At 40.1% G+C, this 24663-nt stretch overlaps 1 protein-coding gene across 1 annotated transcript; it reads right to left on the reverse strand.

The window, feature by feature from the left end:
• Window positions 1-1807: 1807 nt before the first annotated feature.
• Window positions 1808-23465, reverse strand: gtse1 (G-2 and S-phase expressed 1). The gene is made up of 12 exons (XM_047383609.1): window positions 23316-23465; window positions 22965-23034; window positions 22829-22886; window positions 18227-18875; window positions 17959-18120; window positions 15054-15192; window positions 10663-11061; window positions 10389-10440; window positions 8983-9207; window positions 8654-8882; window positions 7714-7830; window positions 1808-2130 (listed from the first exon to the last, which is right to left on the reverse strand). Exons 2-12 carry the CDS (start codon window positions 22984-22986, stop codon window positions 2044-2046), a joined length of 2139 nt encoding a protein of 712 aa, XP_047239565.1. The 5' UTR covers window positions 22987-23034; window positions 23316-23465; the 3' UTR covers window positions 1808-2043.
• Window positions 23466-24663: the final 1198 nt, after the last annotated feature.

Below are 24663 nucleotides of genomic sequence, written 5' to 3' on the forward strand. Positions count from 1 at the left end.
GCATTTCCTTCTCCCCATTCTTCCTCCAGACTCTGGCACCTTGATTTCCGAATGACATGCAGAATTTGCTTTCATCCGAAAAAAGTACTTTGGACCACTGAGCAACAGTCCAGTGCTGCTTCTCTGTAGCCCAGGTCTGGGGAATGCGGCACCTGTAGCCCATTTCCTGCACACGCCTGTGCACAGTGGCTCTGGATGTTTCTACTCCAGACTCAGTCCACTGCTTCCGCAGGTCCCCCAAGGTCTGGAATCGGCCCTTCTCCACAATCTTCCTCAGGGTCCGGTCACCTCTTCTCGTTGTGCAGCGTTTTCTGCCACACTTTTTCCTTCCCACAGACTTCCCACTGAGGTGCCTTGATACAGCACTCTGGGAACAGCCTATTCATTCAGAAATTTCTTTCTGTGTCTTACCCTCTTGCTTGAGGGTGTCAATAGTGGCCTTCTGGACAGCAGTCAGGTCGGCAGTCTTACCCATGATTGGGGTTTTGAGTGATGATCCAGGCTGGGAGTTTTAAAGGCCTCAGGAATCTTTTGCAGGTGTTTAGAGTTAACTCGTTGATTCAGATGATTAGGTTCATAGCTCGTTTAGAGACCCTTTTAATGATATGCTAATTTTGTGAGATAGGAATTTTGGGTTTTCATGAGCTGCATGCCAAAATCATCCGTATTAAGACAATAAAAGACCTGAAATATTTCAGTTAGTGTGCAATGAATCTAAAATATATGAATGTTAAATTTTCATCATTACATTATGGAAAATAATGAACTTTATCACAATATGCTAATATTTTGAGAAGGACCTGTAAAGTAGGCTGCTGCCCTGTTGTGCTGTCCTTTGATACTGAGGAATAAAAAATGGAACAGATACTTTATAAGTTATAGCATTTTCTGATAAAGATCTATTACAATGAAATGGTCTCAGATGCAGTGTACTCAGTCAGATTAAACTCAAAATTATGGTCATATAGGACAGGGTTAAGAGGAAATACTGGTATTTGCTCACACTCACTGCCACATGTCAGCATAAGGTCCAGAGTATGACGACAAGAATGGGTAAGTCTGTAAATGTTTAGAGAAAGAATTCTACAAATACGTAGGTCAAACAAACAATAGGGACAAAGCATGTAAATCAAGAGAACAGAATCAAATGGCAGAGGTAAAAAAAAAATAGCTCAGGTACCATTACGTGTGCGCAAAATGGCAACAGATTAGTTTATAAACTGGAGGACCAAATTTGAAAAATTTAACCTCTGCCCACCCCCAAAGACATTCACCTATAGTCTACAGTGGGAGTTTTAAATTATAGCCGGCATGAAAGTTCTAAGAGTTCTTAGTTTTGGTCTAATTTCGTTTTATTTTTTAAATGTTTTTTGTAGCACTAGTGGCCTTTATTTGCAGTATTGAGATGGCAGATGGCTACAAGGAGTACCACTGAAGTTAGTGCGACAAGCTATTGGAAAGTGGGGCATCTGTACCTTTTTCTCACAATACACATTGTTGTTAAAAAACGTTTTTTTAAGAACTGAATATTACATGGGGTGTTCTCATGTTTTCACACAACTGTAACTGTTTAAAAACTGGTTGTACAAACTGCAACAATCCAGTCAGATAAGTCCAGAATTTGCCCAGCTGCTCAACCTCTTACTCATGTGTTTAGTAGCAACTGGTACTGTTGAGTGTAGTATCCGTTGAACTAAAAGTACTGAGAAATTCCATAACTGTTTTGGTACAAGTAGAGGGAAATGTTACAAACAGCCAAGATGGGTACCTTGACTAAGCACCACATAGACACACAAACACAAAAAGGTTTACAGTAGTGAATTTAACATTTATTCAGACAATAAAAGCAGCAATGAGACAAATAAAAGTACAATCAGTTGAAAACTTAATCAGTCTCGCAAATATTTTTATCATTTCAAACAATCTTCTGATTTAGTAAAGACTTCATTGATAATTCCATAATTTGACTGTGTCCTGGGTTTCTGAAAACAGACGCCTGCTGATTCTAATTATTAACTGCAGATGTTTGAAGCTTTGGGAGGATCAGAAGGACAAGTTGATGAGCGGAGCATTGTTCTCTTTTTTATCCTCTGGACTCCACTTGATAAGAGGTGAGCTCAGGTCAATTAGCTGGAAAGACAAAAAATTAAATATTGTAATCACATTAACATGTATTCAGTAAATACAGAAATTAACTTTGAGCGAATCTGCTTTATCTATAAGTATAAAGTCAACAACTTATTATTTCAGTGCCTTCTCATTCATTTGATCAGGATTGCATGTCAGAAAATGGTAAATTTCTACAGTATTTCACAAAATGGTATCAAATTGATTCTTTTTATTTGTTTTATGTACCAAAAGCATTTGAGTTAAACATAAGTATCAAAGTTCACTTCTTGAGGGCCAGTGTGCTGCTGAAAGTGTCCCTAAACACACCTGAATCAAATGGCTGAATGGCCAGTATTTGACTCAGGTGTGTTAAAGCAGAGACTCATCTAAAAGTTGCAGGACACTGACTCTTGACAACCGTGTTGTGCAAGGCTTGGTGTGTCCCCCTTGTGTCCTTAGTAGGAACTGCAAAACAAGCCAAGCTGCTGGGTGCAATGTTAAGACTACTACTCTTTTTACCTTTTAAAGCTAAAAACTGCATCAGGCACAGTTTCTGATACCTTTGAGGATAAATAGGAATGTTTTAATGCCAAACATGTTGCATTAGTTTGATACTAACCTAAGCTCTTTACTAGGTAAATCTTCTGATCAGAAAAGACCAAACACCTGCTACCTCAAACCAATACCCACTTGTTCTGAGAATCACTCAGATTCAACTCTACCAATAGCTACTCCACCAGACCCCACTTAAAAACGTTGTGTAATTCCTTGGAACCCATTTGCTGTCCTGTCACAGAACAGGTATAAATGGCACCACAGTAACGTCTACTAACTAGAAGAAGGACCAAAGGGTACATGTACAGCCAAAATGCTGGGGTTGACATTTGAAACTTTTATGTGTTTACTTCAAAGGAGAAATGGAAATACGATAGTACAGTTTATACAGGTCCTTCTCAAAATATTAGCATATTGTGATAAAGTTCATTATTTTCCATAATGTAATGATGAAAATTTAACATTCATATATTTTAGATTCATTGCACACTAACTGAAATATTTCAGGTCTTTTATTGTCTTAATACGGATGATTTTGGCATACAGCTCATGAAAACCCAAAATTCCTATCTCACAAAATTAGCATATCATTAAAAGGGTCTCTAAACGAGCTATGAACCTAATCATCTGAATCAACGAGTTAACTCTAAACACCTGCAAAAGATTCCTGAGGCCTTTAAAACTCCCAGCCTGGTTCATCACTCAAAACCCCAATCATGGGTAAGACTGCCGACCTGACTGCTGTCCAGAAGGCCACTATTGACACCCTCAAGCAAGAGGGTAAGACACAGAAAGACATTTCTGAACGAATAGGCTGTTCCCAGAGAGCTGTATCAAGGCACCTCAGTGGGAAGTCTGTGGGAAGGAAAAAGTGTGTCAGAAAACGCTGCACAACGAGAAGAGGTGACCGGACCCTGAGGAAGATTGTGGAGAAGAGCCGATTCCAGACCTTGGGGGACCTGCGGAAGCAGTGGACTGAGTCTGGAGTGGAAACATCCAGAGCCACCGTGCACAGGCGTGTGCAGGACATGGGCTACAGGTGCCGCATTCCCCAGGTCAAGCCACTTTTGAACCAGAAACAGCGGCAGAAGCGCCTGACCTGGGCTACAGAGAAGCAGCACTGCACTGTTGCTCAGTGGTCCAAAGTACTTTTTTCGGATGAAAGCAAATTCTGCATGTCATCCGGAAATCAAGGTGCCAGAGTCTGGAGGAAGACTGGGGAGAAGGAAATGCCAAAATGCCAGAAGTCCAGTGTCAAGTACCCACAATCAGTGATGGTCTGGGGTGCCGTGTCAGCTGCTGGTGTTGGTCCACTGTGTTTTATCAAGGGCAGGGTCAATGCAGCTAGCTATCAGGAGATTTTGGAGCACTTCATGCTTCCATCTGCTGAAAAGCTTTATGGAGATGAAGATTTCATTTTTCAGCACGACCTGGCACCTGCTCACAGTGCCAAAACCACTGGTAAATGGTTTACTGACCATGGTATCACTGTGCTCAATTGGCCTGCCAACTCTCCTGACCTGAACCCCATAGATAATCTGTGGGATATTGTGAAGAGAACGTTGAGAGACTCAAGACCCAACACTCTGGATGAGCTAAAGGCCGTTATCGAAGCATCCTGGGCCTCCATAAGACCTCAGCAGTGCCACAGGCTGATTGCCTCCATGCCACGCCGCATTGAAGCAGTCATTTCTGCCAAAGGATTCCTGACCAAGTATTGAGTGCATAACTGTACATGATTATTTGAAGGTTGACGTTTTTTGTATTAAAAATACTTTTCTTTTATTGGTCGGATGAAATATGCTAATTTTGTGAGATAGGAATTTTGGGTTTTCATGAGCTGTATGCCAAAATCATCTGTATTAAGACAATAAAAGACCTGAAATATTTCAGTTAGTGTGCAATGAATCTAAAATATATGAATGTTAAATTTTCATCATTACATTATGGAAAATAATGAACTTTATCACAATATGCTAATATTTTGAGAAGGACCTGTATGTTATAAAGTACCCTGATGTTAGTTAGATAGACGGAGTCTTGTTTATGAAACGCTGGCTGATTCCCATAGGCTAAATCCCAAGTCTGCCCTTCCCTCTTTACTCTAAACACTACATTCCCGAGGAAAATGTGTTTCCCAACCGTTTTTATGGATTCGGGTGAAACTTGATCAGTTTTGTGTGATCAATATTTATTATAGTTATTGTCAATCATAAAATGTTGATGAATAGTCAATTTTAAATATTTTACCAAAGCAACAGGAATCAAATCCTTTTTAGAATTGCTGACTCGCTTTTACTCAGTTTCCACAGGTATTTTGACAGTTTACACTGGTATCATTTATGTTAAGGTTGGATCTTTTCAGCGTATTATTTTAGAAGCATCAGTTCAATAACATTTGATTTAGCTCAAATACAGATGCTGGAGGTAAGTTTAGTTATGGTAAAGTTAAAGAAGCAAAGTCACTGATTTTCTTCTGAATTTTTTCCTTATAATTTAAAACGCATCCAGCAACAGATACATTTTCCCTGTATACAGGTGGTTGTGTAATCTACAGGAATCAGTTGGTGTGTTTTTTAAGTACAGTCACTGAAGAACCAGTTAACATACTCACTGTTTCTGAGGTGGGTTGTTGCACTTTGTACATGCACCCATTTTGATGGCACTGTTATTTGTGTTGCTTAAAAGGACTAAAAGAACATGCTGCGTTAAAAAGGACCACTAATACCCATTTTCCACTGGCTTGATCTGGCCCGACTCCACTCCACTCGGTTTCCATTACTGTTTTTTTCCGTACCGTTAGCTACTTTTTTGGTCCCTGCTCCTGAGCAGGTAAGATCAGGGACTACATGTGACGTGACCAGTGTGCTGTTCACTGATTGGCCATGGGACCAGGAGAAAGGAGAAGATTTTCGCTGAAGTAGTGCAGAGAAAAGTTAATAAAACTCAAAAGCAACTGCAATAATATTAAGGACCACATCTGCCGGAGCGTTTCAAACCGAAATATAATTTTACTATTTCCACATCATAAACCAGGCCTGAAGGCTGGTGTTTTAAAGTCCTTGTCCTTGTTATTATCATGGCCGAGACAAAAACCTCCTCATAAAGCCCAAAACCATAACTTCTTCAGGCAAACTCTGCAGCATTACCAGTCTCAGCTTCTCCTCTCACATCAGAACTCCTGAGCCTTAATTTATAAGTTCTGGCTGGGCTTTGGTCCAGATTATTATTCAAGTGGATCATTTTATACATGAAAAAAAAATACAACATTCTTGCTTGTACAATACATTAGTATTTAGTTTATGTTTTTATTTTCTATTTAATTATTTATTTTGTATCATTTCACGTAGATTACTTTAATGTGACAATGTCACACATAACGTTAATTGCAGCACAGCGCACGGCACTGGAGGCTGGAGCTTCAGCCGCCATAGCTCCAGCCATCAGGGTTCCAATGCAAACACATCAGGAACCATACAGAGTGGAGCGAAACAGACTGGACCGGAACCACGGCACCTAAAAAAAGAGCCAGTGGGGAAAGAGGCATAAGGGTTCTGTTCACCTCCTTACAGTATAAGATGGGCTTTCCCCAGTCTTTTTTTGGACTGTTTTCTACTTCAATCCTGGCATGGTGAGTACATGTTTGTTGTCTTATTTGTTCTGCATATCTGATCAGTGATTGGTGGCGTAATGTGTGTTCACCGAGGGGAATGATAAGGAATAAAGGTTTTAAATATTATACTCTGTATAATTAATAGGGATGCACCGAATGATTGGCCGGCCAATTGATCGGCCTCAATTTCCTTAATTTTAGGAGATCGGTCGATACATGTGAAACCAATCTTATCCACTGATCTTATCAACTTGTCTAACTTATAGTGAAAGTTTTGTGTCTTTTAAAATGGGAAAAATTAAAGACTAAAGGAACCACATTGCTCTAAAGGTTTTACTTATATTTGAGAGCACTGCTGCATGTGGAGTTAAAACAAGTTTGTATTTAACAGTATTGTTCAATGTTTCTGAATAAAATCAAATTGGAACTTTAAAGGTTTATTGTGACCTTATAACACCTGATAGTGTTGGTTACAAAGAAAAAACAAAACAAATCACCATCTACCAAAATCAGAATCAGCAGGTCAGGCTTTTTAACGATGAGAAATCTATGACCGGCCAGAAAACTGCACTTGGTGCACCGCTAGTAATTTATCTAAATGAGTTTCACTCTCTGAAATGGGTGAGAAAAATATTAAACTTTTTTTTTTAACTGTACTTGCTTAAAATTGATGTTTAGTATATAAAAAGGGAAGGTTCAGTTCATCTTTCTTGTAGTACGATTGTGTGAACTAGGTTATACAAACAAAAGATGTGGCTGACTAAATAGGATTTTTATAGATTTAAAGCAAAGGTTAAATATTTGTATTAAAAATTATTAGGATGAAAATACTCTGAAAATAGGTGCTGATTGTTCAAACTTAATTCCACAAAATTTGTCTTTCCAAAACACCCTAAAAATATATAGGAAAGATAGGTATCTCCCCATGCAATATTACCATATAGATATGGATAAATGAACTATAGTTTGAGTTATTGGGCACGTCTGACTAACTAAACTACGAAGCTTACTAATGATCCCAATAGATTTGCATATTTGACTTGAAACAGAATCTGAAGATTTTGTCTCAAGATTTTTATTTTATTTTCATTTTCATCTATCAAAAACACCAAGAAAACTTGGAACTGAGACCTGCAACATTGAGTTATTTCCAAAGTGGAAAGAAGAAGTGGATGAGCAGCCCTTTCTTTAGATACAAATACAATGAATTTAGCTTTGAAGCAGTTTCTTGAAGACATTTTTCCAACAGCCAACTGAGGAGAAAATCTTAAATAAAAAAACTAAACAAAAAGGGATTCTGTTGGACATCGAAGGTGATCATTTTTATAAATGGGGCCATACAAACCTGGTTGGTCTCGACATGACAGACTGATCATAACAGAATCGCTGATGTTTAGTGAACCAACAGTAAATGTTGCCGGACTGAGGCGGGTTACCTGAGTTGTGGTGGAGCTCTTGCTGTTGGTGCGAATCAGGTTGGGGGTGTTGGCCAGATCAATGAGGAGTTTCTCTGGGGGCTGGAGAGCTGGAGGAGGGAGATCCAGCAGGAGAACCTGAGGAGAGAAAATGCAGGGTTAAAAGATTAATGAGATGGAGGACTGTTGCCTCAACCAGTGATATTCAAGGTAGTCAGTCTTGATGTGCTTTAAAAGAATCTGTTGCTCTATTAACATCTTGTTTGATCATCCATTTACAGTATTTCAAAGCACAACAGCATGTTCTGATATCCAGCTCAAACCATGTGGGACTGGCTGGAGAGAAAAAAACTTCCATTAAATAATTGTAAATATACTTGTCCTTGCATTATTTAATAATTCATCTGTAAGTATGAGGAGGATTCATTTGTGTGTTGGTCAAGCCCTATTGGGTCATTTCTTTCTTCTTTACTTTCTGAAAGAACAATTAAACTCCATCCATCCTAAATGTCTCCGTTTAGGATGAATGGAGTTTAATTGTTCTTTTTTCTTTTTGCGTACTGTTCATAGTAATTTAATAAAAATAGGCAGCGGTGATTTCTGCATACTTCCTTCAGCTTTTGACAACAGAAGCCAAAATTACTTGATCACATTTCCAGCACTTCTTACAGTTTTAAACATTGTTCCACGGTGTCGCTACACAGAATTCATGAAGTCTAAAGACAAAGAGCCTGTTACCCACTGAAATATAATGTGTTGTAATTGAACAGCATGTTTGTGTCTAAAAACAGCCGACAGAAGCTCATCATCCTGTTTCCCAAGCAGTCTTTCAGGTTAGTTTATTGAAATGTAAGATCACAGAACAATAATTACCTGTTAGGCTATACAACCAGAATCTCTCGAAATAGATCAGACTGGCCTTATATTATACACCAGTCTGCCTCAGGATGAAACTACTGACCTCCTGGGTCTTGACTGCGCTCTCCTCTGTCATCTCCAGTTCGATCGGATTGCTGTTGGGAACTGTTTCGCTCACTGTCAACATGCCAGGATCACTATTGTGTGTTTGCTTCGTCTCTGGACTGTTTAAAGGCAGGGTGGCAGGGGACTCCTCCTCCTCCTCCAGACGGAAGGGCTTAATGTCGGAGAAGTGAACAGGCTCTTCCTCCTGTTTGCCTTGTGGAACAGGGCTACAGAAAAATACCACACAGAACAGTACAGTGATGGGTTTTGGGGGTGTCTCAGGTGACTGCCTCCCTCAAATGTTTCCAACTGTTTTAAGCATCTCACCTACACCTCTGTGGTTTCTCTGCTGAATTTGTACAGCGAGTGATGCTGGTATCTGTTCTAGATGGTAGCCTGAATGTCCTGGTCTGATCTGAGGGGGCCTGGAAGGTAGACGTCCTGCGCTTAACCGGGGTGGGTAGGCCGGAAGGGCGACGTGCAGATGCCTGCAGAGGCTTACAGCCACCAGCAGAAGGCGTGAGAGACCCAGCAGACAGCTTCTGAGGACGACTATTTGAGAGAAAAAAAGATTACAGATTAATTGGAACACTATGCAGAGCCAATGGAAGAATTTAACCCCTGCTCTAGACCAAAGGCTTGAGCCAAAGGGGACTAACAGTTGGAGCAAATGGAGCAATACTTCCATATCTTTTAAAGTGGGAAGCAAACTTATGTTTTTGCTCCCCTATTTTTTGACTCAAACAGTTTGATTACTACCATCAGACAGCAATTAATGACATGTCTGTCTTTTCAGATAACACTTTTTTTTTTTTTTTTTAAACTAGTACGCAAAAAAGAATTACAATCAACTGCTTATAGTCCCGCCCTTTTCACCACCAGGTAAGTTTTCTCCAACTCACCCTGGTCTGATGCGGAAATAAAAGTCACCGACTTCTTCAGTCAGTTTAAAGTCATGGAGAAGGAAAAATGAACATAAACTGAATCAACTTTTTAAGTGTTATAACAGCTCTATACCCCACTCACTGGAAACCAGATGGACTAGTAGAAAACTTTGCACGTAATTGTTCAGATGAAATCTGGAGACCTGCAGCCAGTCTGCAGCAAAAAACCTTTTCAACTGGGACTGAACTCACAAAGAGGGTTCCTAAACCTCTAAACAAGTGGATGACTGATTGTAGTGTAAAGCAGTTTGGAGTCCTCACACTTGATAAATCACTATACAAGTACAGGCCATTTACCATTTTTTACCATTTACTGCAAGCAAAGACGATACAATTAAATGAGACAAACACCAACCCCATCAACCACATTGTATTGCAAATGATGCGCCACCAGGTCTGCAAAAAAATCCAGGAGGGCAAATCCTGTCGGTTTTAAGGAAAAGGTTGGGTACCCCTGCTGTAAGCTAGAGGTAAAACATGTCAAGAAGAGTGTGAGAGCTTTCTTAATAGTAAAAACTGCGAGGTTGCTTCAACAGTTATTGGAGACCAAATCAGAGAATTTTAATACTTTTATCCGATGTGTCTTTTTTGAGGGGTAGGTGGGATGTGAATTGTTGGCTGGTGGTTAGAAATTGTACATTTTTCCAAGTTTGCTTCCCTGTTTCATAACAATCCGGCACCCAAGACCAAAGCAGCACACGTTAACAGGAGATGTTTTTTCTTTACATACCAGGTATGAACATGTAAAAACAGTCATAAGAATGATTGAAACATGTGGATCCACTGTACCTGTCTGTGCTGCTGACTGAGAGCCTTTTTGGCTTTGTTGCCTTGGATAATCCTGAGGATGAAAATCCAGATGAACAAACTTTGACAACTTAGTTTAGTTTGAAATCAAAGCAGACAACATGATCCACTTTGAAGATCACCTCACATGCAGAGCCTCAGCATTTACACAATCTGCCACATTAGCATACGAACAGAACGTTTTAGGAATAAACTGTGCAGAAGTGTTTAGATGTAAAATCAGATGTCATAACATCTAAAAGCTCTGCGTTCTCACCATCTGCATGATGGACTCCTTTGTCAGCCGTGTAGGGGGTAGGATGAACCAGGGCCGCGGGTTTAGCTTTGGCCTTCACACCGCTCTGCAGCCGACCTGAGCTGGTTACGTTGAGAGACACGGTTCTCTCTACCTTTCTCTTTGGGGGAGTGGGTTGGATGGATGTGGGCTCTGCTCTCTTCATGGGCGTGGATCTGGTCGCTTTGGCACGCTCTCCTTCAAGCAGCTTTTTGGCTTGGGTGGGCTGTGAGTGAGAACCCGTTCTGGAGGAAACCGGCTCTGCAGAGGTGCAGATAGTGGAACGACACAGCCTGCTCAGACCCGGCTCTCCGCTGATGCTGCTGGGGGCGGGGCCAGTGGAGCTGCTCAGACTTCGGTTTACGGATGGGTTCAGTTTACCTGAGCGGGCACAGAATATATCCACGGCTTGATACAATCAAATGTTTTAATAGAAAAAATCTGGTATGTTGATGAGAGAAATGCAGCGATGTGGATGATTTCTGCTGACACCAATTTCTCTTCCAGAACTGTAATAAAAACCATTTTTTTTTCTTCTACTCTGTGGAGAAACTGAACTTTTACACATCTTAAAACATGCTTATTGTAAATTAAAATAAATAGAAACAGGAGCAAACAACAAAGTTCTGCATCATCTAAAAATATACCAAGTTCCATAAGGCATCTGGAGATAGAACCTAGTTAAAAAGAATTACAGCATCTCACTTTAACAAAACTAATTCTTTTTATTTTTTTCTCTGCAAAACTCAAAATGTAGAAGTGCATCCCATTATAAGACATTTTATTGTTCCTACAAGAAAATGAAATTTCTACAAAATGAATCACATCTTCATCCAAATTTTGATTTCAGAAGAAAAAGTTTAAATTTTCTGCCAGTTGTGTTTGTAAGGTTGTTTCTTTCCAGTAGCTCTCATCATTATTTATATAAGGGCAGAAAGTGTTTCAGCATTTCCTAATCCTGGATATTCCATGACGGACAGAACTGGACTCTTCAAACTGATAAAACAGTGTGTAGTGTTAGGAAATACGCAAAAAACCAACCTTTCAGAAAGACCGCATGTCACAGACTTTGAAGGAACAGGAAAAATATTGGTTTTTTTTGTATTATGTGTGTTCTCTCTAAAAATGTAAAACAAACTAGTTTGAAAGAATAACTATTCCCTTTTAGGGGCCTTTGTATGATAGTGTGTGCTTAAAACACATGCAGTAACCCACTCTGGGCCGGATGGCTTCATTGTGGGGCGTTTTCTGTGTGGAGGTCAGACCTAAAGTCACTAGTGCAGCAGGGTCATGACTGACATACTCTTCCAATATGGTGACAGGAGTAAGTGGTCATGGTGACAGATCTTTCAACTAAAGCAAACTGAACCATTACCAATAAAAATTACAGACTAGGGCCTGTATTCACAACTATCCTCCTAGTCTCTCAGAGAGCTCCTAACTTAGCCTAAAAATTCCTGCCAAGGACTCGTAGCTTCAGAGTGATTCAGCTCTCTGCTGAGAACAACTCTGAGCGAGAAGAGGACAGAGATTCCTATCTTAGTGAGGAGATGTGGTTGACCCCATTACTAGGTGTGATGTCTTCTAAGAGCTGTGATTGGTCGTTGAAAGAAACCAAAAGCAAACAAATGTGCTCCTAGTAATCAATAGAGAGAAATTAACTGATGATAGAATTTAGACTGGATTCAGAAATGTGTAAATCATGATGACAAAATTGAATACAGCATCAAAATGTTTGAATGTAGCTTATTTACATGCTCATCATTATTTTGATTTGCATGTTATTATGCTAACTCGCCCTGCTGGTCGTTTTCATACTGCATCTATTTCAAATTAATTTCATATTAATATTAAAAGTCAGCATTTTACTGTGATTTCCTTCTTGTGTAATGAGGTTTAGTTTGGTAAAAAGACCAAAACAAAACAAAGAAAAAAAGATGGAGAAAACTGAATTCAACAGAGGAGCATAGCCTGCTGGTGGTGGAGAAGAGAGGAGTGTAGATATTGGTGAACAAACAGGCATTCCCGAGCAGATCAATGCATCTTTCCCTCTGCTTTCAGCACCAGCCTGGAATGCAAGCAGTGCAGGGTCCTGCTGCGATCAGAAGCTAAACAGAAGATAGCAGCACACCACCGAACTTCTCCACAGACGGGGAGTGTTGTAGAGGACCATTTAGGCTTAGACTGCTGACAGACATTTCTTCAAATCTGCTGACAGACAGACTGCTACAGGAGATCCTTCCTGCCTACAGCCAGCAGCATCTACGACACTTTGAAGAAACTTGCATAATGTGAGCTACAACATTTCATTTCCCTTTTTTGAATTTGACATCATTTTTGGTGATTAGCAAGAAACACTCAATAAAGGAGTGGTTCTGCAGGTGGGGACCACAGACCACTTCTCAGTACCGATGCTTTCCGGCTGATGTTTTGGTCCCTTTTGAATGTTGGTGATGCTTTCACACTCGTGGTAGCATGAGACGGACTCTACAACTGAGGCAACTGTGGCGAAGAGTAGTCGTCTTGCAATCAGAAGGTTGTGGGTTCGATTCCAGCTTCCTCCTGCCATATGTCAATGTGCCCCTGGGCAAGGCACTTAACCTCAAGTTGCGTACCGATCTGCATATCGGTGTTATGAATGTGTGAGCGTTAGTGAGTGCGATTGGGTGAATGTGGCTCTAGTGTAAAGCGCTTTGAGCGGTCTGTATGACTGGAAAAGTGCTATATAAGTTCAGTCCATTTACAACCCACACAAGTGGCTCATGTAGTGCAGCTCATCCAGGATGGCACATCAATGCGATGGCCACAAATGTGCATGTGTCTGCACAAACGGTTAGAAACCGACTCCATGAGGATGGTATGAGGGCCCGACGTCCACAAATGGGGGTTGTGCTCACAGTCCAACACTGTGCAGGACGCTTGGCATTTGCCAGAGAACACCAGGATTGGCAAAGTCGCCACTGGCGCCCTGTGGTCTTCACAGATGAAAGCAGGTTCTCACTGAGCACATGTGACAGACGTGACAGAGTCTGGAGACACCATGGAGAGCGATCTGCTGCCTGCAACATCCTTCAGCATGACCGGTTTGGCAGTGGGTCAGTAATGGTGTGGGGTAGCATTTCTTTGGAGGGCCGCATGAGCCTCCATGTGCTCGCCAGATGTAGCCTGACTGCCATTAGGTACCAAGATGAGATCCTCAGACCCCTTGTGAGACCATATGCTGGTGCGGTTGGCCCTGGGTTCCTCCTAATGCAGGACAATGCTAGACCTCATGTGGCTGGAGTGTGTCAGCAGTTCCTGCAAGATGAAGACATTGAAGCTATGGACTGGACCGCCCGTTCCCCAGACCTGAATCTGATTCAGCACATCTGGGACATCATGTCTCGCTCCATCCACCAACGTCACGTTGCACCACAGACTGTCCAGGAGTTGGTGGATGCTTTAGTCCAGGTCTGGGAGGAGATCCCTCAGGAGACCATCCACCGTCTCATCAGGAGCATGCCCAGGCGTTGTAGGGAGGTCATACAGACACGTGGAGGTCACACACAATACTGAGCCTCATTTTGACTTGTTTTAAGGACATTACATCAAAGTTGGATCAGCCTGTAGTGTGTTTTTCCACTTTAATTTTGTGTGTGACTCCAAATCCAGGCCTCCATTGGTTAATAAATTTGATTTTCATGGATGATTTTTGTGGGATTTTGTTGTCAGCACATTCAACTTTGTACAGAACAAAGTATTCAATGAGAATATTTCTTTCATTCAGATCTAGGATGTGTTATTTCAGTGTTCCCTTTATTTTTTGAGCAGTGTATATAATTGTTTTTAGATTTTCCAATATTTTAACAAATTTATTTTTTGAAAGCATTTTATAGTCCAAGTATTTAAATATTCTGTATATTGTTTGTAATTTTGTTTGCTTTTATTCATGGTACTTAATGTTTCTGTTATTTATCCATCCTAATATAATGTATTTGTATTCCTAATATAATACTATTATACATTTAATCTGTCGCCGTAGGGGAATGATGAAGTTGATCTTCTCTGCTCAAGACACTCTTAGGCTCACTAAAAGTCTTCCTCACTACTCTTAACATTTCCTCATGTTAGGAGTTCTCTTAAGGCTTTGCAAATAACTTTAATCTTAGCGAAGGAAAATTCTAAGAAAAATCTTCTAAATTCTAAGATTTTTCATGACGTCACAAGGAGATACTTTTGGTCTTAGGATTCTTTGTGAATACGGGCCCAGATCTTTTAGTTTTTGATTGTCTGGTCATCAATCAGGGACAGTGCAGCATAAATCCACCCGATTCCTGTCACAAAATAATTTCTTGGTCCATCTGAGCGGAGGTCCAGTTTAGTGTTTAACTTACCTTTAGCTGGGGACAGGGACAGGCTAGAATTAAAGCTGGACAGTGAGGATGAGGATGAAGAGGTGTTCTTCATGTCTGTGCCCCTCCCGCTCTGAAGAGGTGAAGCTTTAACACCTGAGAGCTTTCTCAGTCCAGTACTCTGTTGAATGGGGAACAAAAGAGGCTGTGCTAAGATGGCTAAGACAGAAAATAAAGAAAAAACATTAGATGAACTTTTGTACCAAAATTTCTGTTTTCATTAGGAGAGAAGTAAAGATTTACAAATTAAAAAACCTTAGAAAGGGTTTTTAATGACGCTAGGCTCCATCCATGTAAACATCAGTCAAGTTGTTAAATGCGTTAGCTACCTTGTGATTTAGGAGTTCCTGTTCAGTTTTGTGGCTCGCTTAAAGACTCAAAATAGTCCATGTGTGTTTTAAAACCAGTCTTGCAAAACAGATGCAGTAAAAGTAATACATAAATGAAAATGTTTTGCCAATCTTTACATCAATAACAGCTGAAAAGAGGCTGATTATAAGAATATTATAGATAAAAGAAGATATAACAGCCTTGAAAATAGTATTTATATTAGGGGGGTGCCCAAGTCCAGTTTAGGGGTCTCATGTGAGTGCGCAGCTTTTTTACTAAAACTTTGCAGTAGGGAGAAATTCTGAATCTCGAGGCGAACAAAAAAATGTCAGATGTACGAAACCATGCCTACACATGTCAATGCACACGTAGCCTTACATCCCAAATTGCGGTGAGTTCTGCGCAGCTTGGACTGCATACATAACCAGAAGCCGCCCACCATGTGTCCAAATGACAACAGTGCTGTGACGGTCAAAGAACCAAATCGGTTCCTTGTGGTTGAAAAACACTAACAGAGACTGTGTCTGCACACCATGAGGGATGTTTGTAGTGAATTTTAGCAAACGAACAACTTCTTGAGCGAGATCATTGACTCCTTGACAAAACTGGGAGAAAATGAAAAGTTTGTCGGCCCGTATCAGTTTTGTTCTACAATGTCTGCCTCTATTACAAACAGCGCTGTTTGGCTGCTGCACTGAGCTCCATCCAGGTCTTTGTAATGTATACCAAATCACTGTAATGATGTGAATTTGACATGTTCTGTTTATAGTGAGAACTCTTACTGGCACCAGGGATACACGGTTCCTAGTTTCCTCTTACACTGGGGCCAGTTCTGCAGAGCTCTCAATTAATTGTCCTGGGTGATCAAAACCGGCTAATAAGCCATGCATCATCATGTGCCAGCAGATCAGTACGATTTCTGGAGAAAAACCTAAATGCTTCCTCTAACTTCTTCCATTGGTGATGTCCCCCAACTAATTCATGCGTTCATCTTTAGTAGAATTGATTACTGCAACGGTGTCTTCACAGGTCTGCTTAAAAAGTCGATCAGACAGCTGCAGTTGATCCAGAACGCTGCGTCCTCACTAGAACTAAGAAGGTGGAGCACATCACCCCGGTTCTAAAGTCCTTACACTGGTTCCCTGTAGCTCAGAGAATAGACTTTAAAATACTTCTGTTAGTCTATAAATCACTGAATAGCTTAGCACCAAAATACATTACAGACTTGTTGTCAGTGGATCAACCACCCAGACCTCTCAGTTCTTCTCGCTCAAATCTACTCTGCAGAATCAGAACCAGAACCAAACATGGAGAAGCAGCTTTTAGTTCTCATGCTCCACTAATCTGGAATAAACTCCCAGAAAACTGGAAAAGAGCAAAGTTGCTTTAAATCAAGATAAAAAACTTATTTGTTCAGAGTGGCCTTTGACTGGGCCATCCAAACTTTATTAGTTAAGTTTTCATTTTCTTATCAATCATTTTATCATAAATGTTTCATGTTTCATCTTTTTTATTATCTTATTATAATTATTAGTTTTTATTCTCCTTAATTATTTGTGTTTGTTAATTGTTTAATTACCTTTATGCCACTGTAATGTACTTTTCCTATTATATCTCTCTTTTCATGTAGAGAACATTGAATTGTCTTGCTACTGAAATGTGCTATAAAAATCATCATTACACGCAGATTTACGCAGCTGTTTATGGACATATGTGGTTGTCTCCAGCTTGTCCACCTTAGGAATCATCAAACCTGACTTGTTTGGAATTAATCTACTGATCCGACACCGCTTCCTTTTTCAGTGAGAATGAAAGTTCCCCTTAAATGATTTACATATAAATCATTTTATGCTGCACAGCTCACAGACCGATGGGCATACATCTACAGGTAACAAAAACAGAGGAACATCTAAAGTTTACATCTGATTAAGGTTGTTTCCATCATTTTCTGAGGTGTGTTACATCATTGTATGAGGCTAAATGTGTTTCAGTTTCATCGCTCAGGTTTAAACCATAAAAGCTCAAACTCCTGAAAAAACGTCGGATTTGACGCTCCGGGAATGAAATAAAACTGAATGGATTCATATTTCAGTGTATTTAGGTGAGTTTTAGTTTTCTGTAGTTTATTATTGTCGATTGAAAACGTTCGTGTGTCTGTCTCACATTTTCACTCAAAGTTCAATTTTGGTATGTGCGTAAAACATTGCAGCGCAAGGTTTTTGTGCGTACGCAAGCTTCGTACATGAGACCCCTGGAGAACTACCATCTGGAACACCTCAATCAAATGAATGGCTCGATAGCAGGCCTTTGCAGAACTGAAAGACTAAAGAGGGGAATCAGCTGTTTGATTCAAGTGTGTTGGAGCAGGGCTAGATTTTTTTTTTTTACACGTCAGTAAAGTGTGACTGATAGCCTTCCCAATGCCTTGACAAATTTGCTCTAAAATAGTCCTCTTGTTGCAACCGGTATTATTAATTTGAGAAGGTCACCAGACGGTGTAGGCTGCAGGGGACACAGAAGGAGAAGATGGAAATGAGCAGGTTACATATGCGTTTACCTTGGAGGGCGGGGCCAGTGTGCGTTTACCCAGTAGGCTGGAGTTGAAGGAGCAGTCGCTGGTGTCAGAGGCCACGCTCACCGAATCTGAGAGTAAATCTTCTGATGACTGAGCCCTGGTAATAGAACGAGAGGATGGGCTCCACCTCAAACCTCCTGCAGTCTAAAAGAAAAATATCTGACTTGTCAACAACAGTTGTTTTTTTACTCCTAAATTACTGGAAGACTTAAAAACAAAAAATGAACAAACAAAAAAATAAAACATTCACTCTTCTTGGTGGCTGAAGTCTGGTTTTCTCCAGTCCGCTCTTGCTGGTTGAACGGGAAGCAGTTGGAGCCACTGGTTTACTCGGTAGCACTACAGCAACACCTAGCGGAGCTTTTCCTCGCAGCGATGTTCTGGACTGAGGCCTGGTACCAACCATTGGGCTGGAAGTGCTGAGTCTGGTAGCAGGGTGGCTAGATGAGACGCTGCGGGATGATGCTCTGCTAGAGCCGCTTCCTGCCATCAGGTGCCGCTGGATGGCAGGTGGCAGCTGCTTCATGGGACTGTCCTGCACACAGAAGGTCTGACGTTTAACGGGGCTGAGAGCACGGGCAGAGTGACCCAGCATTCCTAATTTAACTTCAGTGTCCTGGATGAATTCCTCTTGCGCTTTCTTAATGTTCACATCAGAGGTTGCATGTGTAGCATTGGTGTCCTCAACGTGTGGCTCTCCACACTGCAGCTGGCTGGCGATTCTGTGGGCTTCTTTACACACAGCTTCCAGCTGATCACCAGTTAGTGGGGTCCAGTTGGCCCGCACATCACTGCCACCTTCCTCGAGCTGAGATGATACGTTCATGGAAACACACTGCTCTTTATGGCTGACAAGACCCTCAAACACCTCGTCGTCATCATCTTCTTCACCTTTGGAGCTGCAGACGACACATACATTACAACCAAAAACACAGCGGTGATCGAGGCAGGAAGCTCAGAACAATCATGATGAAGAACAAAATGTAGTTTTAAAGTTAATGATGAAATATACAGAGAGACTTCAACCTTTATAAATGCCAAAGACCAAAACCACCTACGTGTTTTACTCAGGTTGAAACTGACCAAAGAGCTTGAAGGTTTTCAAAAATTATGTTTGACTCCAAGAATGCATGTAAGATGAAATTAAAAAAAAGCCAAAGCTGGACATGCAGTTAACATTAGAAGGACACATACATTTACAATCTATGCTTATTAGTAGAATTATTATGCAACATTCAAATTCAGTCATTTTTAAAAAACAAGATTTGATTGTAGATCTTCTCTAATCCAAACCAAATTTAACATGCAGAACTGAATATATACACGCATTTAGCTAAATCTTTTAATAAATATTGCAGACGGCTCTACGCCTATTAACTACTGTTTAATGATCATGATTAAATACAGTTTATAGTTTCTCTTTGCCAGCATAAAAACCAGTTGTTTGACAGCACTCATTGTAATCCCTACTACTCAGAACAACTGAGTCCCGGTGAGGCTTTTAAACCTAAGAACACTGCATCAACTGTCAAGCATGGCGGTAGCACCATCATGCTGTGGGACAGTTTGCTGCCATTGGTACTGGTGATGATGAAAGACTACCTTTAAAATTAATCTCAGCTCAGACCAACAGCTAGAAGATGGAAACTTAAGACACAATTTGGTATTTCAACAGAAAAAAGTATTTAAAAAAATACATGCCAGGGGTATGAATAAAGTTGGCTCCAACTGTATTTCTCAGATTTGATGGACACTAGAAGATTATCCAGTGTCTCTGCTCTCTTTGTATCTATGGAGCCATGCTGCGGCCTCCACTGACTTTGCTTTGTATCGTTTTATACCACACACGTTCTGCAATCCCAACTCATCATCATATCTCGTGGTTGTTTTGCATCTTTGATTACCCATCTAAGGCGGATCAGAGGAATAAGGGGTCTGGCTCATCTTCCACCCCCAAAATTCCATGTTTTCAGCTTTTAGCTTATCGACAGCATTATGCCTTATGCCTTTAAGAACACGTGTTCTTTACAAGAACTCAATAGTATAATCTGAAGGGGGTTTAAGGGAATTTCATCCAAATATCAGCAGGGGTATAAGTACATATTTAAGCCTGTGTGCTTTGTTTGGATGAGAAAAAAAATCCACATTTCAAACCTGTAAATGCAACTTTCCTTAAATGTCAATGGGGTTATATGCTGTACAGGTCCTTCTCAAAAAATTAGCATATTGTGATAAAGTTAATTATTTTCCATAATGTCATGATGAAAATTTTACATTCATATATTTTAGATTCATTGCACACTAACTGAAATATTGCAGGTCTTTTATTGTCTTAATACGGATGATTGTGGCATACAGCTCATGAAAACCCAAAATTCCTATCTCACAAAATTAGCATATTTCATCCGACCAATAAAAGAAAAATGTTTTTAATACAAAAAACGTCAACCTTCAAATAATCATGTACAGTTATGCACTCAATACTTGGTCGGGAATCCTTTGGCAGAAATGACTGCTTCAATGCGGCGTGGCATGGAGACAATCAGCCTGTGGCACTGCTGAGGTCTTATGGAGGCCCAGGATGCTTCAACAGCGGCCTTTAGCTCATCCAGAGTGTTGGGTCTTGAGTCTCTCAACGTTCTCTTCACAATATCCCACAGATTCTCTATGGGGTTCAGGTCAGGAGAGTTGGCAGGCCAATTGAGCACAGTGATACCATGGTCAGTAAACCATTTACCAGTGGTTTTGGCACTGTGAGCAGGTGCCAGGTCGTGCTGAAAAATGAAATCTTCATCTCCATAAAGCTTTTCAGCAGATGGAAGCATGAAGTGCTCCAAAATCTCCTGATAGCTAGCTGCATTGACCCTGCCCTTGATAAAACACAGTGGACCAACACCAGCAGCTGACACGGCACCCCAGACCATCACTGACTGTGGGTACTTGACACTGGACTTCTGGCATTTTGGCATTTCCTTCTCCCCAGTCTTCCTCCAGACTCTGGCACCTTGATTTCTGAATGACATGCAGAATTTGCTTTCATTCGAAAAAAGTACTTTGGACCACTGAGCAACAGTCCAGTGCTGCTTCTCTGTAGCCCAGGTCTGGGGAATGCGGCACCTGTAGCCCATTTCCTGCACACGCCTGTACACGGTGGCTCTGGATGTTTCTACTCCAGACTCAGTCCACTGCTTCCGCAGGTCCCCCAAGGTCTGGAATCGGCCCTTCTCCACAATCTTCCTCAGGGTCCGGTCACCTCTTCTCGTTGTGCAGCGTTTTCTGCCACACTTTTTCCTTCCCACAGACTTCCCACTGAGGTGCCTTGATACAGCACTCTGGGAACAGCCTATTCGTTCAGAAATGTCTTTCTGTGTCTTACCCTCTTGCTTGAGGGTGTCAATAGTGGCCTTCTGGACAGCAGTCAGGTCGGCAGTCTTACCCATGATTGGGGTTTTGAGTGATGAACCAGGCTGGGAGTTTTAAAGGCCTCAGGAATCTTTTGCAGGTGTTTAGAGTTAACTCGTTGATTCAGATGATTAGGTTCATAGCTCGTTTAGAGACCCTTTTAATGATATGCTAATTTTGTGAGATAGGAATTTTGGGTTTTCATGAGCTGTATGCCAAAATCATCCGTATTAAGACAATAAAAGACCTGAAATATTTCAGTTAGTGTGCAATGAATCTAAAATATATGAATGTTAAATTTTCATCATGACATTATGGAAAATAATGAACTTTATCACAATATGCTAATATTTTGAGAAGGACCTGTATAATCATTCCATCATGGAGAAAGAACAGCTGAAATAAAATATCACAAGCCTAAAGCTATGACAGTTCAAGCGAATGATTAATGCATGTAAATTTCCAACTGGAACTTTAACTCATTAGTGACTTATAGGGCAAACGCTGTGATGCACAGCATTTTAAAAGAAATTGTGAATACTAAATAACATCCATCAAGTGACATCAACACCGGAGATTCAACTTGAACAAATTATCCTGTTTTGTCGCAAAATACCTCGATTAGGATTATACAGTATATAAAAACATAAACCAAAGCTGCTTCCATTAATAAATTAACCTGCTACCATTATTGAGCTGTAATAAGAGATACAGATTAGGGATGCAAACAAATAATTGACTGATAATGTCCGCTTACATTGTCTTTAAATGATGGGGATTTTAATTTTTACACATTTTTTATTCTATTCATCTTATTGTTTTTCTCTAATAGGTTCCTGTTTTGTTTTATAAATATATACAAGTTTAATAATGTTTGAGAAAACCATATTTTTGTGGTTTATTCAGTCAGTATTCAATAGAGTTGGCACAATAATTTGTTAAAATATAATACTGTGCTTCTTTTTTTAAATTCAGCATGTTGTATAAATGGAGCCCTTCACATTATGGAAAGACCATCTTGATACAAGAAAAAACTCAGATTTTTAAGAAAATGGAGGCTTATCAATTAATTGCTGGTCGATCAATAAGATCTGTCAACTTTAGATTAATTCATTAATCGTCCTTAACACACATTACTCAATTCTACATCAAGGAAACCCAATGAGAGAATATATTATTATACAAAAAAGATTTGTGCCATTGTTAATACTTTGAATACATTAAGATCCTTAATTAATTCTTTATTTATCAATATTGATGTGTGCCTGACTGTATTGTCTCAGTTTATCGGTCAGCGTACAACAAACGGAGGAGCTGTTGACAACTGCTGGTCATTCTAATAGTAATTTATGATAACAACGTCAAATTCAACCTGAGAAATACATCAGCTAAAGTGCACATGTTACTTTCGCTTATAAAAGATTTGAGGTTTTGCCATAGAGGCTCTCACCTGACAGGTGACAGGGACACATCGAAGTCAAACTTCTCATCTTGCAAAAGGCACAGATCTGTTCAGAAGTAACAGCGTGGTTAAAAAAAAACAGTAAGCGAAACGCATCAAGAGCAAATTGTAGAGGCTGACGTACCGCTGTTAGCTCCGCAGTCCATCTCACTGTTTGCGGCTCTCTGAAGAAAACAGACCGACCCAATTCAGACCTGTAGTGTTACACAAGACTCTGACTTTAGAATAAAATGGCATGAATTACAAATCATACTAACAGGTAGTTTAAACACTAAGGCTACACCAAGTCATTACACGGATGTAAGAAGATTTTTTCTAACTCCAAGCTAATTCTACATTAGCTTGTTAGCCCGTTTCCAGACATCAGTAACGGCTGCAGACTGTAATCCAGAGCTTTTAGCATCAATTTATTCCACGGCGACGCCTGACGGAAATGACATATTGTTCCTTTTTTACTAAAGTAAACCATACAAACCTTTAATTTCTCTGCAATAGTTTCTGCTCCGCATTCAAACTTCAACGCACACAACACACCTAGCAAATAATTCAAATCTCCTGCGCCGCTGTTCACGTGACTCAGACCCCCTCAATCATTGGCTGAAAGGTACGTAACGAAGGAGTCAGCGGACGTATGGGTTTGTAGTCCAAGACCAGCTACGTTTTGACTGTCACGGGCCCGTTCTTTAAACGGCTATGATAGGCCCGCCTGTATCGGTCAAGAAAACTACAAATAAATAAACAAATAAATAGCTTCAAAAGCAGGCAGAATGGTGGAAGAAATTTCCCACAAGCGGTGAACTTTCTGTTTGAATAAAGTAACAGACACAAAGTGACAAATGGCTAATTAACCGGAAAATGTTTATTATTTTTATTCATAATAATAGTAATTATATTGTAATATACAATATTAGATGCTATAATTAACTCAGGCTTTTGTTGCGTCTTGTGAATCCGAGATTGGCGCTGGGAATGATGTCATAGCGACTTGGGTATAGATAAGGACACGTAAATGTCGCCCTGGTTGTTGTTCATTGGAACGATGAGTCGTCAATGCAGCCACCATGTTGGTCGTGGTTTGTTGCAGCGAAAGACAATTATAAAAATACCACCACTCGCAATTTTTCATTAATTTTAAAGCAGTTTCAATTGTTTCAAACTAAAGGCATGTATTTTATGCAGAACACTATTAAAAACAAAATATTTTATTAAAAAAAATAAAGTAGTCTGCAGCCTATTTGAAATGAACTCGTGCATTTTCTCTATAAGATTATACTATCTTCTTATTGCATTGTGTGCAGTTTTTCTAAATTATTCCGCGTTCAGAACAATCTATCATTAGTGATCACATGTTGAACATTTAGCTAAACATGTTTGTTTAATAAAAGTATCAAAAACTACAATCGCAACACAGCTTTTGATAGAAGATATGATAATTTTCATTCCTTTTAAAATATGTTAAAATGACCAGAACTATAACCCAGCGTAACACTGCTTTACATATTAAAATCAACAAGTAACTTAAAGTACAAAAGCTGCCATCAACATTGTGTTCCTATTTCTTTCCCTTGCAATGCTTCTGTTTAATTGTGCTGCTTTCCTGGGAGAAGCCACTGAGGGAGCTGTTGCTGCAACTAACTCTATGAATTCTTTTTTTTTTTTAACAAAAGAACTCCTGGATCAGAACTTCTGTCTTCTTTCTGTCCTCTCAGCCCTTAGTCAGTCGCAAAAGATAACACACTGCTGGAGGTTTCTAACAGTTAAAAGGCAGTAGATCCTCTCCACTGCCGCTACATGTTTATGCAGGAATCTGCTGAGCAGATCAC

This window comes from Girardinichthys multiradiatus, chromosome 2 (assembly GCF_021462225.1).
Source record: "Girardinichthys multiradiatus isolate DD_20200921_A chromosome 2, DD_fGirMul_XY1, whole genome shotgun sequence".
Lineage (NCBI taxonomy): Eukaryota > Metazoa > Chordata > Actinopteri > Cyprinodontiformes > Goodeidae > Girardinichthys > Girardinichthys multiradiatus.